The 14,229-nt window shown below is 33.2% G+C and overlaps 1 protein-coding gene across 1 annotated transcript; it reads left to right on the top strand.

The window, feature by feature from the left end:
* The first annotated feature begins 8,194 nt into the window (after window positions 1-8,194).
* On the top strand, window positions 8,195-14,010 carry LOC132720985 (dynein light chain Tctex-type protein 2B-like). The gene is made up of 3 exons (XM_060705232.1): window positions 8,195-8,354; window positions 12,591-12,724; window positions 13,873-14,010. The coding sequence occupies exons 1-3, from the start codon at window positions 8,278-8,280 to the stop codon at window positions 13,944-13,946; spliced, it is 285 nt and encodes a 94-aa protein (XP_060561215.1). The 5' UTR covers window positions 8,195-8,277; the 3' UTR covers window positions 13,947-14,010.
* Window positions 14,011-14,229: the final 219 nt, after the last annotated feature.

Below are 14,229 nucleotides of genomic sequence, written 5' to 3' on the forward strand. Positions count from 1 at the left end.
AAAGGTGCCTGTACGCATCTGTAATCTGACTGTGTGGACTATTAATTAAGCCGAAATCTAACATTTGTGTGGTTAATGAAGTTACAGTGCTAGACAACCTTGCTTCTTCTCATTCTGTTTCTAATGGTGTGAACTCTACCTCTTCACAGCCAAATTTATCTTCTCTTGGTTTGAATATTGATACTGAGAATCTGTCCCCTCAGCAACTTCTTTGCCCTGTCCTGTTTTTGTTTGGGGTCCGCCTGGGCTCCTTGCCATTGGTTCTTGTTGCTGGGTCATATGGGGGTTGCGTTCATTGAGCGCCGCCTTTCCTTGTTGATCTTGTTTATCATATTTTCTGCGTGTTCGCCAAGTTTTAGGCAATTGGAATCATGTATTTTCCAAGGGATCAACTGATATTGGTTGTACTGATCTCACGCGCCATAGAATTGTTTTAAATGATGACACCCCTTTCAAGCAGCCTTACAGGAAAATTCCCCCTAGAATGTATGAAGAGGTGAGGCAGCACCTTAAGGATATGCTTGATTGCGGTGCCATCAGGTCTAGTGACTCTCCTTTCTCTTCTAATGTTGTTCTTGTTCGGAAAAAGGATGGTTCACTTAGGTTCTGTATTGATTTTAGAATGCTTAACTCAAGAACAAGAAAAGATGCTTATATGCTTCCTCGTTTCGATGGTACTGTAGACCTTTTAGTGGGATCTAAATTTTTCTCTAAACTTGACTTACGTAGTGGTTACTGGCAAGTTGAGATGGAGGAAGATTCAAAGCCCTACGCTGCTTTTTCTGTTGGTTACCTTGGATTTTACGAATTCAATAGGCTTGCCTTTGGATTGGTTAATTCAGGTGCTACTTTTCAAAGAGTTATGGAACGTGCCATGGGTGACCTTCTTTTGCGTGAATGTCTTGTTTTTGTTGATGACATTTTGGTCTTTTCTGAAACTTTTGAGGAGCATATTGTTAGGCTTGAAAATGTTTTTCAACATTTATCTTCTCCTTGTCTTAAACTTAAAGGCTGTAAGTGTGAATTTTTCAAAACGTCTGTTTCTTATCTAGGGCATGTTATCTCTGAGAATGGTATTTCTACTGATCCTGACAAAACTTCTGCTATTTCTTCTTCGCCAGTGCCTAAAAACATTGCTGAATTAAGGACATTTCTTGGAACTGCAGATTTTTACAGGAGATTTATCAAGGATTATTCTAAGTTGTCCAAACCCCTTAATGACTTACTTGAGGGTCATGGTAATTCTCCCAAATCTAAGTCCAGGCGTTCTAGAAAGACTGCTACATGGGTATGGGGTGATGCCCAGCAATCTTCTTTTGATTATCTTAAGGAAAAACTTACGTTTCCTCCTTGGTCTTGCTAGTGCTCGTAATTACCCTGCTCATAAACTTGAATTTTTAGCTTTGAAATGGGCTGTCTGTGATAAGTTTCACGACTATCTTTATGGCAACCAATTTCTTGTTTCTACTGACAACAACCCTTTAACTTATGTCCTGTCCTCTGCTAAGTTGGACGCGACAGGTCATCGTTGGATTGCTGCTTTGTCTGCCTATGATTTTGAAATCATATATAAGTCAGGCAAACAGAATCAAGATTGTGATGGGCTATCTCGCCGACCACAACTATTCAGCGATGCTGTCAAGGCAGTGTGCTTTGCTGCTTCTGTCTCTCTTTCTTCTGCTGAATGTTGCTCAGGAGATGAGGTCCCTCATATGAACAATGAGGAATCTTTTCCTTCTGAAGCTGCAGTCAGACCAGTGGATTGGGCGGTAGAACAGTCTAAAGACACTGATATATATCTTCTGTTATTTCCATCCTACGTTCTGGTTCTCGTCCGAGGGGGGAGGAGATGTCGAAAGACGTCAAATCTCTTCTTCGTGACTTCTCTCGTCTTTCTATCAAAGATGGTGTTCTTTATCGTACCGCCACTCTGGATGGAGAAGAAGTACAACAATTTGTTATTCCTTATTGTCATAGGAATATTGCTTTAACTGGTGTTCATGACAATGTAGGCCATCCCGGACGTGATAAATCTCTATGGTTAGCTCATCAATGTTTTTTTATTGGCCTGGCATGGAAGCAGATTTTAATAGTCGCATTTCAGGTTGCAAAAGTTGTATTTGCAGAAAGACACCGGTTGTACCTGCTGCAGAATTGGTTCCAATCCAGACTTCAAGACCCATGCAACTTGTGTGCATGGATTTCATGAAGCTGAAAAAGTCCAAAGAAGGGTATGAGGACGTCTTGGTCATTACCGACCATTTTACCAGATACGCCAAGGCTATTCTTTGCCGTAAGCAAAAGGCGACTACCACTGCCCGTGCCTTATATGAACATTTTATTGTCCACTATTCTTTTCCAGAGCAGCTGCATTCTGACCAGGGGCGGAATTTTGAAAGTCGAGTCATCAAGGAACTTTGCAAGATTGCAAATGTTCAAAAGACAAGTCCAACTCCTTTCCACCCTATGGGAAATCCATCAGCGGAACGATTTAATCGAACCCTTCTCAGAATGTTAGGTACTCTGGCAGAAGATCATAAATCTAAGTGGGCAGATTTTGTTCCTTCTCTTGTTCAGGCTTATAACGCCACCAAGAACTCTTCTACAGGTTTTTCTCCTCACTTTCTTATGTTTAGATGGCATCCCCGTCTTTCTGTTGATGCCTATCTTGGTACTTTTCCTTCTAACTCTGAACATCTTTCTCCTACTACTTATGTTTCTCGTTTGAAGGAACGCCTTCAATATGCTTATCGATTAGCTGGTGATGTTGTCAAGAAGCGGGCTGATCAAAACAAGAAGCAATATGACCGTAGAGTTCGCGAGAACAAATTGGTTGTAGGCGATATTGTTTTGGTCCGAAAAGTCAATCTTCAAGGGCGACAGAAGCTGGCAGATAAGTGGGAGAAGGATCCTTTTGTTATCATTGACATACCATTTCCTGACCAACCTGTATATAAAGTACAACTTGAGTCTCGAAAAGGTCCTGTCAGAACCCTTTACAGAAATATGCTTCTCCCATTTATTTCTATTCCTGAAGAAGATGCAGATTTACCTGTTGAAACTAAGCCTAAACCAAAACCTAGTGTTTTTTTTTATTTGATCCTGATCTTGATCCTGATCCTTTTATATTTGTAAACACGGGGCCTGGGCTTTTCGTTTTTTCTTCCATGATTAAGAATAAACAGGATATTCGATTTTCCATTCCTTTCATATTGAATATCTTCTATTATATTTTAAGTAATAGAAAGAGCATCGAAACACGAGGCTATCTGATTTGTACGAGGGGGCGTAGCACCCGAGTATTTATCAGATTGCCGAGTGTTTTGATATTCTTTCTCTTTTGTATCAAAGTCAAACATAAAAACACGTTCCCTGTTGTCACAATATGAAACCCCACGAAAAAGTAACCAATGAACGAGCATTTGAATTGCTTTGCCTTTCTCTGCCGTCACAATAAGTAAACCCCGCCAAAAATGAGCCAATCAATGGGCATGCTCTGGAGTGCGGGTAACTAATACACGCACGGTGCATGTATATGTATACGATTTAACTCTAACACATTTTCAACAGAAAGGTCTCCAGACTATGACACAAGGGTGACTTTAACCACGGATTTATAATATAAATCCGTGCTTTAACTGATGAAATATATAGATTTCTTTCCATTTCAATCGAGCCTACTTTGTAGTTTTCAATGGATTATGCTTGCAAGCATGCTGATTATGTTAAAAAACCGATTATAAATTATCATAATTATTCTACTCGAGCAAAACTATTTAAGAAAAAATAAATAAAAGAATTAAAGGAATAACCGTTTTATCTTGGTGACAAGAACTCATGCTAAAAATATCCTAAATAGAAAAATATTACGTACTTCTATTCAAATTCATTTTCATAGATGTATTGAAGTTCATTCAATAATAAACGGTACATTCGGCCGCCAATGAAAACGAAACATTTGGGTTCTATGTATAGGATATCGACCGAGTACGAGGTCTTTCTGTTTAGGAAAGACCTTGTCACGAATTTCATGAGACACCGAGAGCGCGTAGCGCTCGAGGTGTTTCATGAAATTCGTGACCAGGTCTTTCCTTAACAGAAAGATCGATGTACGAGGCCGATATCCAACTTACACACCGTTAAAACTATCTGGCTTGAGCAATGGCTGATCCGAAGCATTCGATGAATCGCACAAATATTATTTTTAACACAACGCATATACAGGTAAGCTTTTATCAACGTTCTGCTTAAATACAATATATTCTTTGCTTTCCCCTTTAAAATAAAAAATCAAAAAAGCTGTCAATAATAAAGTGAATAGATCTGTCATAGAAGGTATGTTAAAGAATGAATAATTATGTTCATGGTATGTCGTATCAGACAATGCAGATTCTAGGACATTTGCCCCGGACATTTGACCCCGGACGTATGTCCCCTTTTTGCCGTTGTGACTTGTGACTTGTGACTTGTCATCTCGTGTATAGATTTTATGTATGCAAATGGAAACATTTTAGTTTTATTTATTTATGGATGCTATTTTGACTTTCACAAATTTGCGCGAGAGTTTTTGTGTATTTAAGTACAATGAAATTTCGACAATAGGCGATGAATTATGGAAGCAAACAATTCAACAATAAAATAGTTTTTAAAACAGAGAGCGGGGGGGGACAAATGTTTGCCCCTTCCAAAGATATGAGGGGGCAAATGACCGCCATTTCAAAAAGGGGGCAAACTTCCGAGGGGGCAACTGTCCGAAGGGCAATATGTGGATACCAAGAAGACCAAGCATATTGTTGGCAAGTGTGAAATATATGAACCGAAACTATATTTTATATAGTAGATTATAAAGTGTTCTAGAATAAAATATGATCGTTCATCATAAAATGTTTTAAACTAAATCACTAATAACTTTATTTACATTTTAAAATCTTTATGGGTAAGCTGTGATTTCTGCTATATAGTTTCATAGATATGAACTTAAAGCGTTCATTTTGTTATATTATGAACTTAATTACAGAATTACTATTACTTTAAAAAATGACGCGATTAAATAAATGTTAAATGTATCCTAACTTTGACATGCTATCCATTATTTTTACTGAAAGATTTAATATAGGGATGCTGGAATAATTGCTTTGTATTTATTATTTTCAAGTAGAATTGAGAACTCTACTGTATTGCATTATTTCTTTATATTTTACTGTTTAACTATTGCAAAATAGTTATAGGAGGGCAGTATATCTTAAATAATATGATATATTTGTCGTCATATGTATATAAAGTGAATTGCTTTTTTGTTTTTCGAATTGGAACATGTTATTTTTTTATAAATCCAGGTTTCATTAATATGCCGGTGTCATTTTTAACTAGAGGGGGGAGTGTGTAGATAAGGTTAAATTAAGCCAAGTTATCTTTTTAGAATGTTTACTGTAATAATTTCCCTTAAAGGCCAAACCAAATCTTTTGTAGTGTTATGTGTTCATGTTTGTCTTTGTTCCTTTTGTTATGGGAGATTGAACTGGTTTTGCAAGTAGAGTGATGGATGATTGGTTTTGGTATGCAAGTTATTTTTAGATGTTTTGGTTCTGAGATAGCTAATATTTTCTTGGTAACTGGCCACTCCTTGTCTCGCTTTCGAAGTGACAACATAAATTCTTCACTGTATTTCAGTAATTTCTCTATAAAAATACTTGCTTTTTATTTATATATAGTAATTATTAAATTAGAATCTCTTCTATCAAGCCTGGTATGTATATTTGTATATATTTATTTGTGAAATTGTTTTTATTGTAATTTGAATTGTTGTGTAATATTCTGTATTATGTATTTTGTGAAATGTATTTGTCTTGTAAAATATTTGTTCTGTAATGTGATGTCTTATTGTTATTTGATTTGAATAAACTTATTTATAAACCTCATTGAGTGTTTATTGTCAAAGAAACCCCACCACTACAAATACAACAAACACTATTGTATACAGTACAACTTACAGTACAGTACAGTACTGTACAGGAATCCGGGTCAGCTCGGCCCTCAAACGTACTCGGCCCCCGAGTCAGCTCGGCCCTATTCCAACTCGGCACGGGTCAGCTCGGCCCACTTTTCAATTATCAATATTTAGGTTTGTGTCATCACTATTTATTGTAATTATTGTAATTATTTATAATACACGGATTGACAGTTTCCTAACTAGCAGCAGACATGCTGTTCTTAGAGTAAAGATAACCGATTGCGTATCTTACTATATTTTAAACATGATTTTAAATGTGAAAAGTATTTTGATTTAATTACAGACAAAAATCATAGAATTGCTCTTACTAAATTTAGAACGTCATCACATAACTTATGTGTAGAATCTGGTCGATATGAAAATATACCAAGATCAGAAAGAATATGTAAATCTTGTTTAATGAGACAACCTGAAACAGAGTATCATTTTTTGTTAGTCTGTCCACGTTATAGAGAATTGAGGAAAAGGTTTTTTAAACCTTATTATTGTCACTGGCCGTCTGTTATAAAATTCGACAGCCTAATGTCTTCTAATTCTAAGAAAACTATATGTGCTTTATCTAAATTTATTTACTTAGCAAATAGACAACGTATTTCATAGTATCTCTTCTAGTAATATCTGAAAATGAAATATATTCGAACCATAATTTATTGTTTAAGATGTTTGCATTTGCATGTATATGTTTCAAAGGAACTGATTTGCAACAGTGAATATTACGTTTAGTCTGTAGGACTTTAGTGTTCTTCATGTCTTTATATTTTAGAAAATGACAGAATAAGTTAAGTGCAAACTATTCAGGATATTGTAGGTTGGCGTCTGTTTATTTGCAACTTATGCATGCAAGTGCAACATATATATTAAACATGTTAAATATTGAATATTAAACATAATATTCTATGAATCATCCTATGTTTACTGGAAAATCTATGTTTTGATCTCCATACATTGTATATATTACAATTGATACTTGTTATAAAATTCGGTAGCCTAATGTCTTCTAATTCTATGAAAACTATATTGTGCTTTGTCTAAATTTATTTACTTAGCAAATAGACAACGTATTTCATAATATCTCTTCTAGTAATATTTGAAAATGAAATATATTCGAACCATAACTTATTGTTTAAGATGTTTGCGTTTGCATGTATATCTTTCAAAAGAACTGACTTGCAACAGTGAATATTACTTTTAGTCTAAAGGACTTTAGTGTTCTTCATGTCTTTATATTTTAGAAAATGATAGAATAAGTTAAGTGCAGACTATTCAGGATATTGTAGGTTGGCGTCTGTTTATTTGAAACTTATGCATGCAAGCGCAACATATATATTAAACATGTTAAATATCATATTGAATATTGAACATAATATTCCATGAAACATCTTATGTTTGCTGGAAAAATCCATGTTTTGATCTCCAAACATTGTATATATTACAATTTATACTTGTTATAAGCATTGTACTATGCTTTATACAAATAAACTTTTCGTATTCGTATTCGTATTCGTATTCGTATTTCTGACTTAATTACCTTCATTGTCAAACAATGTGTTGAAATATATATTGTTACGGGCTATCATTATCAATCAGTGTGTATGTTAAGGATACCGATTAATTAGGTGATAATTATGATTGACTCATTCATTCATTTGATTAGTGACCACCAGGCACCTGCAATTAATTAGAAGCTTATGATATTAAATAAACACGTTTTTGTTTCATATTTTTTGAATATTACTTTACAAACAAAATGCATCTAAGGAAACACATTTTTCTAGATCTATATTAATTTTATCGAATCTGCAAGACAAATAAATATAAAAAAAAAATCCTAAATGAACTTTATTTCGGCAGAAGTATAATTATATAATAAAAACATATTTTTCATTATTCATTAACCTTAACAACATGCATAGCAAAGTTATTACGTAATATATATTTTTGTAAAGTGGGCCGAGTTGGCCGAGTTGGTATAGGGCCAAGTTGACTCTTTTCCCTGTACAGTACAATGACCCATGATAGTAAAATGACTGTGTATTATAAAGATGCTTGAATGATTTCAACATGTAATTTACGAAATAAATCTGTAAAATAAATACCACCATGTTAAGTTATAAAAGATATAAAAGTCATTCTGCCACATTCGCATATCATTATTTTTTCAATAAAAATTCTTTTCGGGTAATATAGGCAGAAGACCAGTCCATGTTGTTAGGTACGCCATTTTGTCTGTTTATTTTTCACGATCGTCTTGTTGTATTACCTGAATTATGGCTGACGTTGAAGTAGCAGAGCAACCTCCACCAGCGAGTAATACATATGTGATAAGGCCAAATTTTCAACACAAGTATGATTTAATCCCTATTATGATAATTGTTGCATTTATGCGACTATAAAATGAACAGTATCCGGATGAAACAATTTTTCCGGATAGTGCCTACTTTACTCTTCTGTAGCAATGTTTTATTAAGCAGACTCGGTTGACATGTGGTCGATCAAAATAATAAGCTAAAAGTAGCAAGAATCTTTGATTTCTTTTCATTTCACTTTACTTACATAAAGTGTAGGAAAATTATCGTATAATGCAGCTTTTTGTCTTTGATATTTTTCAGCTGTTTTACACCTTTAACATGCATAATGCATTATTAGAGTGTGTTGATCAATGCTCGGTGTAAAAATACAATATTTTAAATTAGAAAAAATAATTGGCATCAACTTACCTTAATGTTATATGTTCATTTTTAAGACTAATGATATTGTTCCATTGTTTACATTTCGCTTATCACATAATGACGTATTTGGCAGTATACTGTGCTCCTCTTAGCTCACGGTACTTAACCATTTGAAACCAGAAAGAAAATAACAAATGAAATTAATGGTACAAAAATTGTCATTAGCTGCAACATATAGGTATTTTCTGCTGTATGGCACTAGGAAACAACAGTATATTCAGTCAAAATCAGTTTTAATGGGCCAGACATTGACCGTGTGTCGGCCATTTTGAAAACACTATGTCATCATTTAAATCGCGGTAATGATGTTATATTTTAGTTTTCTCATGTTTCAGTTAAAATTTCTACATGCTTGATTTTAAATATTATAATTATACTTGCATTGTAACTCAAAATTAATTTTTTCAACAAACAAGAACATTTAGAAAATGATGATTGATTCAGACATATGTGGGTTAGTCATTGTTGAGGTTTTTTACAAATTCTATTTCTTTTATGTGTTGTCATTTAAAATGCCTTTGTTGAATACATATAGTTACTAGTCCTTTGTTAATTGTGTTATCAAATCAGAATTAGCTTATGTTATCTTATTATTGTTTTGTTTATGTACATTTAATGTACTGATATTTTATGTAATTGTATGCCTGAGAAGGCCCATGATTGGTAATAAAACATTATTCTATTCTATTCTATGCAAAAATTTAACGGACTATTGTTGCTTTTTGCAGAAATTTGAAAAATGTTGTTCTATTTTACGTAAAAATCTATAGATTTAAAATATTTTGCACAAAATCTTTGTTGTTTAGGGGTTTGAATAAAATACGTCAATTCTTACCAATTTTAACACTGGACACATGAAAATATGCCATTACCGTGAAATAAGTGATGATGCGGAATTAGTGATGTTGAGTATAGCTAAATATAGGGATGTGCGGTATTACCGGTATACCGGTATACCACGGTTTCGTTCAGACGCGGTACGTACCGGTACGACCCCTAGGAATACCGGTTTTTTAATATATATAATTTTACATAATATTTTTGTAAGATTCGGACGTTATTTACCCTGTAATCTGTGTTTCAACTTTGAACCTAAATTAAAGTGGAATTCCAAGTCTATTTTTAGAGCAGCAGTAAATGCACAGTATAATACTCTAACGAATAATTAGTCGCGGAAAGGTCGGATCGTTTCCCGGTTGTTTTTCATATTTATTATGTAGTGTAAATACATTTCATCCGCCGACATTTTTATAATTTCTATATATCATTCTTCATTTAAATGCATTAAAAGGGGACACCCATGTTAGTGCTCAGTCTAAGGCTAGTAAACATGTTGACGTATTGACGAGTGGCGACAATAACAAAACGTAAAGCATTTAGACATAGCCCAACTTGTAAACAGCTCATACCGTCATGGACGAATTCACCACGGTCAAAAATCCAATGGGAATTGCCATTTTTCTGTTTTAGATTTTGTTGAAAATATTATCAAGACAATAAGGTTATTTTCTTCTTTCTTTTATTTATTATTTTCCAGTCAGGTAGACAGATGTTAGTTGAAAGAAATAAAGATATTAATCTGTTTTTCTAAAATGTATTGTGTTTTATCAAAATGTTTAAACATTCTTATGGCAGTTGGTCTTAGTTTGCATAAGTTAAACATTAAAAAGTGTCTTCATAATACCGTGGTACATACCGCGGTACACAGGTGAAATACCGCGATATACCACGGTACAAAAAAATTGGTGGTACCCAGCCTAAATATAGTCCGGATAAACAGGTGCAGTTTATGTGAAATTGTACCATAGCCCAGTACAAAATGATCCAGGTTTGATTTTCGAAATATTTATTTTCCAAAGTTATGAAGAAAACATACGTAATTAATTATAATAAGCATTTAAGTTAATAAATTTATTTTGTGCCTTATTTTAAGCGCATTTTACAACCCCTGTACGCTAGTTTGATAACATTTCAAATGTTTAGATTTTTATGATTTCTTTATGTCACCATTAATTTATGTAGTCTTCACCATATAATGTTAGTTTTGCAAGAATAGTGTACATAAAACAAAACATACAGTATGCCTTATAGACTCATTGATTCGTGCCTTCTCATCGATTCGTGAGCTAAATAAATGTCTGGTATAAATACTTCTGCAAGGACATACACCATCCGAAAACTACACAAGTTTTATTAGACACTCTATTTGACAATTCAATCCAATCAAAATGCGTAATTGAACAGGTGTAAATGAGCTTACCCTACAATCAGCTGATGACCTAATTACTTTAAATATTCGATATTAAGGGTGTAACGGTTTACCGGTATACCGATATATTGCAATATGAAAAAATAAATTTTGACCGCGGTACGATTTTTGGAGAACCGCTATATTATAAAAATCATAATTTTCAATTAATTGCCTTCTAATTTTGTACAAATTTCGCATAAAATCTTTAATTGGCGAATTTTATTGGCGCCAACATAGGATAAAAGAATCTGACAACTAGTACACTTAAAAGTCAATAAGCGGCCGCATAATTTACATAAGCGGCCCAGATGTGAAAGGTCACACGTGACTAGTTTTGTGACACTTTACTTTCTATTTATTCCTTATATTTTTATTAAGTTTCTACTAAAAATATATACATATAATAATAATATATAATGTTACTCCATCTTTACATCAAAACATTTACACGACAATACGTATTGCAATATATTGCAATACTCTTCAGCAAAATGGCAATATATTGCAATACGGTTTTTGCCGTATTGTTACACCCCTATTCGATATTAATGTTTTTAATTTATCAAACACACTTGCAATTAAGCAAAAAAAAATTCATTATTCTGTAAGAATTTACTTAAGACTTTGAAACATATATTGATCAGATCGGACTGAAAATAACCATGCGAACATTTAGTGGTGTGAGCAGCTATATTTTGATGACGTCACAGGGTGAATCAGATATCACGAATCGATGGGTAAGCGTCCAGTCATGGTTGACATGTTCAGATGCTCTAATCTTTGAGCGATTGTTTTTAAAGTAATTTAAAGTTTTTGAACTTTTAGATAATGTATTTATTTAACAAATGCACTTATTGAACTGTATTTATGTCTGATATTTGTTGTGCATGTGCAATTTTTCCAAATAAGAGTCACGAATCGAAGAGAGAAAAGCATATAAAAAGTATGCATGAATATGCAACTATTTAATAAAAAAGTGATAAAAATTTCATCAGGTCACAAAAGGATACAGAACAGAACAATTGCTACAATATATTTACATAATAGAGCAGTATAAAATACAAGTGTCTTATAGTCCAAAAGGATACGTGGAAAATCGTAGGAGAAGACAGCTTGAATGAACATTTTTGATATCTTATGCTGGAATGAACATATTTTCTAGTCAGTGAGTATGTTAAGCTTGAATGAACATATTTGATATGTTTAGCTTGAATAATATATTTAATAATTATGTTTAAATTACACAAAGGAAAACTTGAAAAACTTGCACTTTAAATATAAAACCGCTGACAGAAATATTTGATTCATGCTCTAAACAACAATTTGTGTGTGTGTTTAAAAATATGCTTTATCATGATGTCCTTAGCATTATGAAGTACATGTACATGTCACTGAGAGGCCATTGTAGTGATTCCTTTACTTTGCTTAGACAAAAAAATACATCAGTTAGCAATTTTTGTTTTGCCAGTAATGTTTTCCATTTTACAGGAATAGTTTTCTGCATAGTTCAATTTGATTCTGGCTTAAGTAATTAGGCAAATTTTGAAGCCAGGTAAAGTTGTTTTGAAAGAGAATTAAAAATTGCTGTCTTTTTTTTCAGATTTCGACCAGTATCTGTGAAAGAGTGTATTCATGCTGTGTTAAATGAGCATTTAGATGGTAAAACATACGATCCAGAGGAAATAATGGACTGGACAAAAACAATCTCTGATGATATTAAAACAAAACTTAAAGGTAAACAAAATACAAGCAGTGCTTTAAAATGAAAAAAAAGATTTTATATATATTTGAAATAATTAAATCTGGTCTCGGACCACCAACCAGACACATTTTGAACATTTTTTCAAACAGATTTCATTATTTTAAAGATAAAGCTCTGAAAATTTGACACATATAGGTTCTTCTCTTAACTAACAGACTAGTTTGTTTATTTCTGGTTATGTTGACACTTATATCTGAGGCCTGTGAAGGAGGGTATCAAAATTACATAAGTTGTCCTTACTACAGTATCATGTGTCCAGACAGATATGTCCATGTCAATAAATGCTTTGGTGTTTTAATTTTTTATTTTACATGATATAAAATATTTCAGCAGCAAATGCTGAAGTTTTGGATATTCTATTATTCACTCTGCAAATAATTATAGCTAGTATAAGAGGTCAGTTATTGCACTTTTGACGTCCAGATTTTCAATGTCAGTGTTCTTGAAAAAGAAATTTTATGAAAAGTGAAATAAATTAAATTGCTTAATTATAGATCAAACATGCAGTTATTGTTGATATAAAAGCGACTGATTGATCAACAACCACTGAACAAATAAAAAAAAACTAAATCAGGCATTTTCAATGTTGTCCGGTATTGGTGGTCTCCATCCAGTACAGTGTTCATCTACAGGGATTGTTTTTTGTACTAATGCAAACAAAATTTTATATTGTGGTCATTTTTGCTCTAATTATACATACATGTGAACACTCCCACTTTGAGCGGGAGACTCCCACTTTCTGCAGCCATATTTTCAAAGATTCTTCTTAAAATAAGGGGTATTTTCACAAATTAAAGAAATCTCCCTCTTTTTGATGTCAAAACGTCCTTCTTTGTTTATTGCAAATTCTAAATCTCCATCTTTTTGAATGAAAATCTCCCACTTGATCATGGAAAAAAGTTCACATGTATGATTATAATCTGCATTAAGTAAAAATATAACAAAGAGACTTCTGACTCCATCAGTGACAGAGATGCACATATACTATAGTTACTAAAGTGTGTTCTGGAATTCATCATTTCACATTATAAATTGAATTAAACAAAACATGTTGACAATATTTCTACTCCAACTTGTGTGTGCACTTTAAATGTGCAATATTGTGTGTTGTTTATTTCAGATATGGGATATGATAGATATAAGTTTGTTGTTCAAGTTGCTATAGGTGAACAGAGAGGAGAGGGTGTAAAGTAAGGTTCCATTTATTTAATAATCAATAAACACAAAGTCAATTATATTTTGTCATATTCTTATAACATGTAGCAGTTAATATATTGTATAAGTGGTTAACTTAGAGATGGCGAATTTCGCAAATTGAGGCAAATCTAAAATTTCCTGTACTGTAAATATCAACTAACATGTCATTAAATTCTACCCTTGCACGATTTGCTAATATTTCCTCACGCGAAATGTCTGTCATTTTAATTTCGCTAACTTTTGGACAGACAGAAATATCTACTTTTATCACATAAACCGC

This window comes from Ruditapes philippinarum, unplaced genomic scaffold (assembly GCF_026571515.1).
Source record: "Ruditapes philippinarum isolate M1 unplaced genomic scaffold, ASM2657151v2 ctg2669_1_1_1_1, whole genome shotgun sequence".
NCBI classification, from domain to species: Eukaryota; Metazoa; Mollusca; class Bivalvia; order Venerida; family Veneridae; genus Ruditapes; species Ruditapes philippinarum.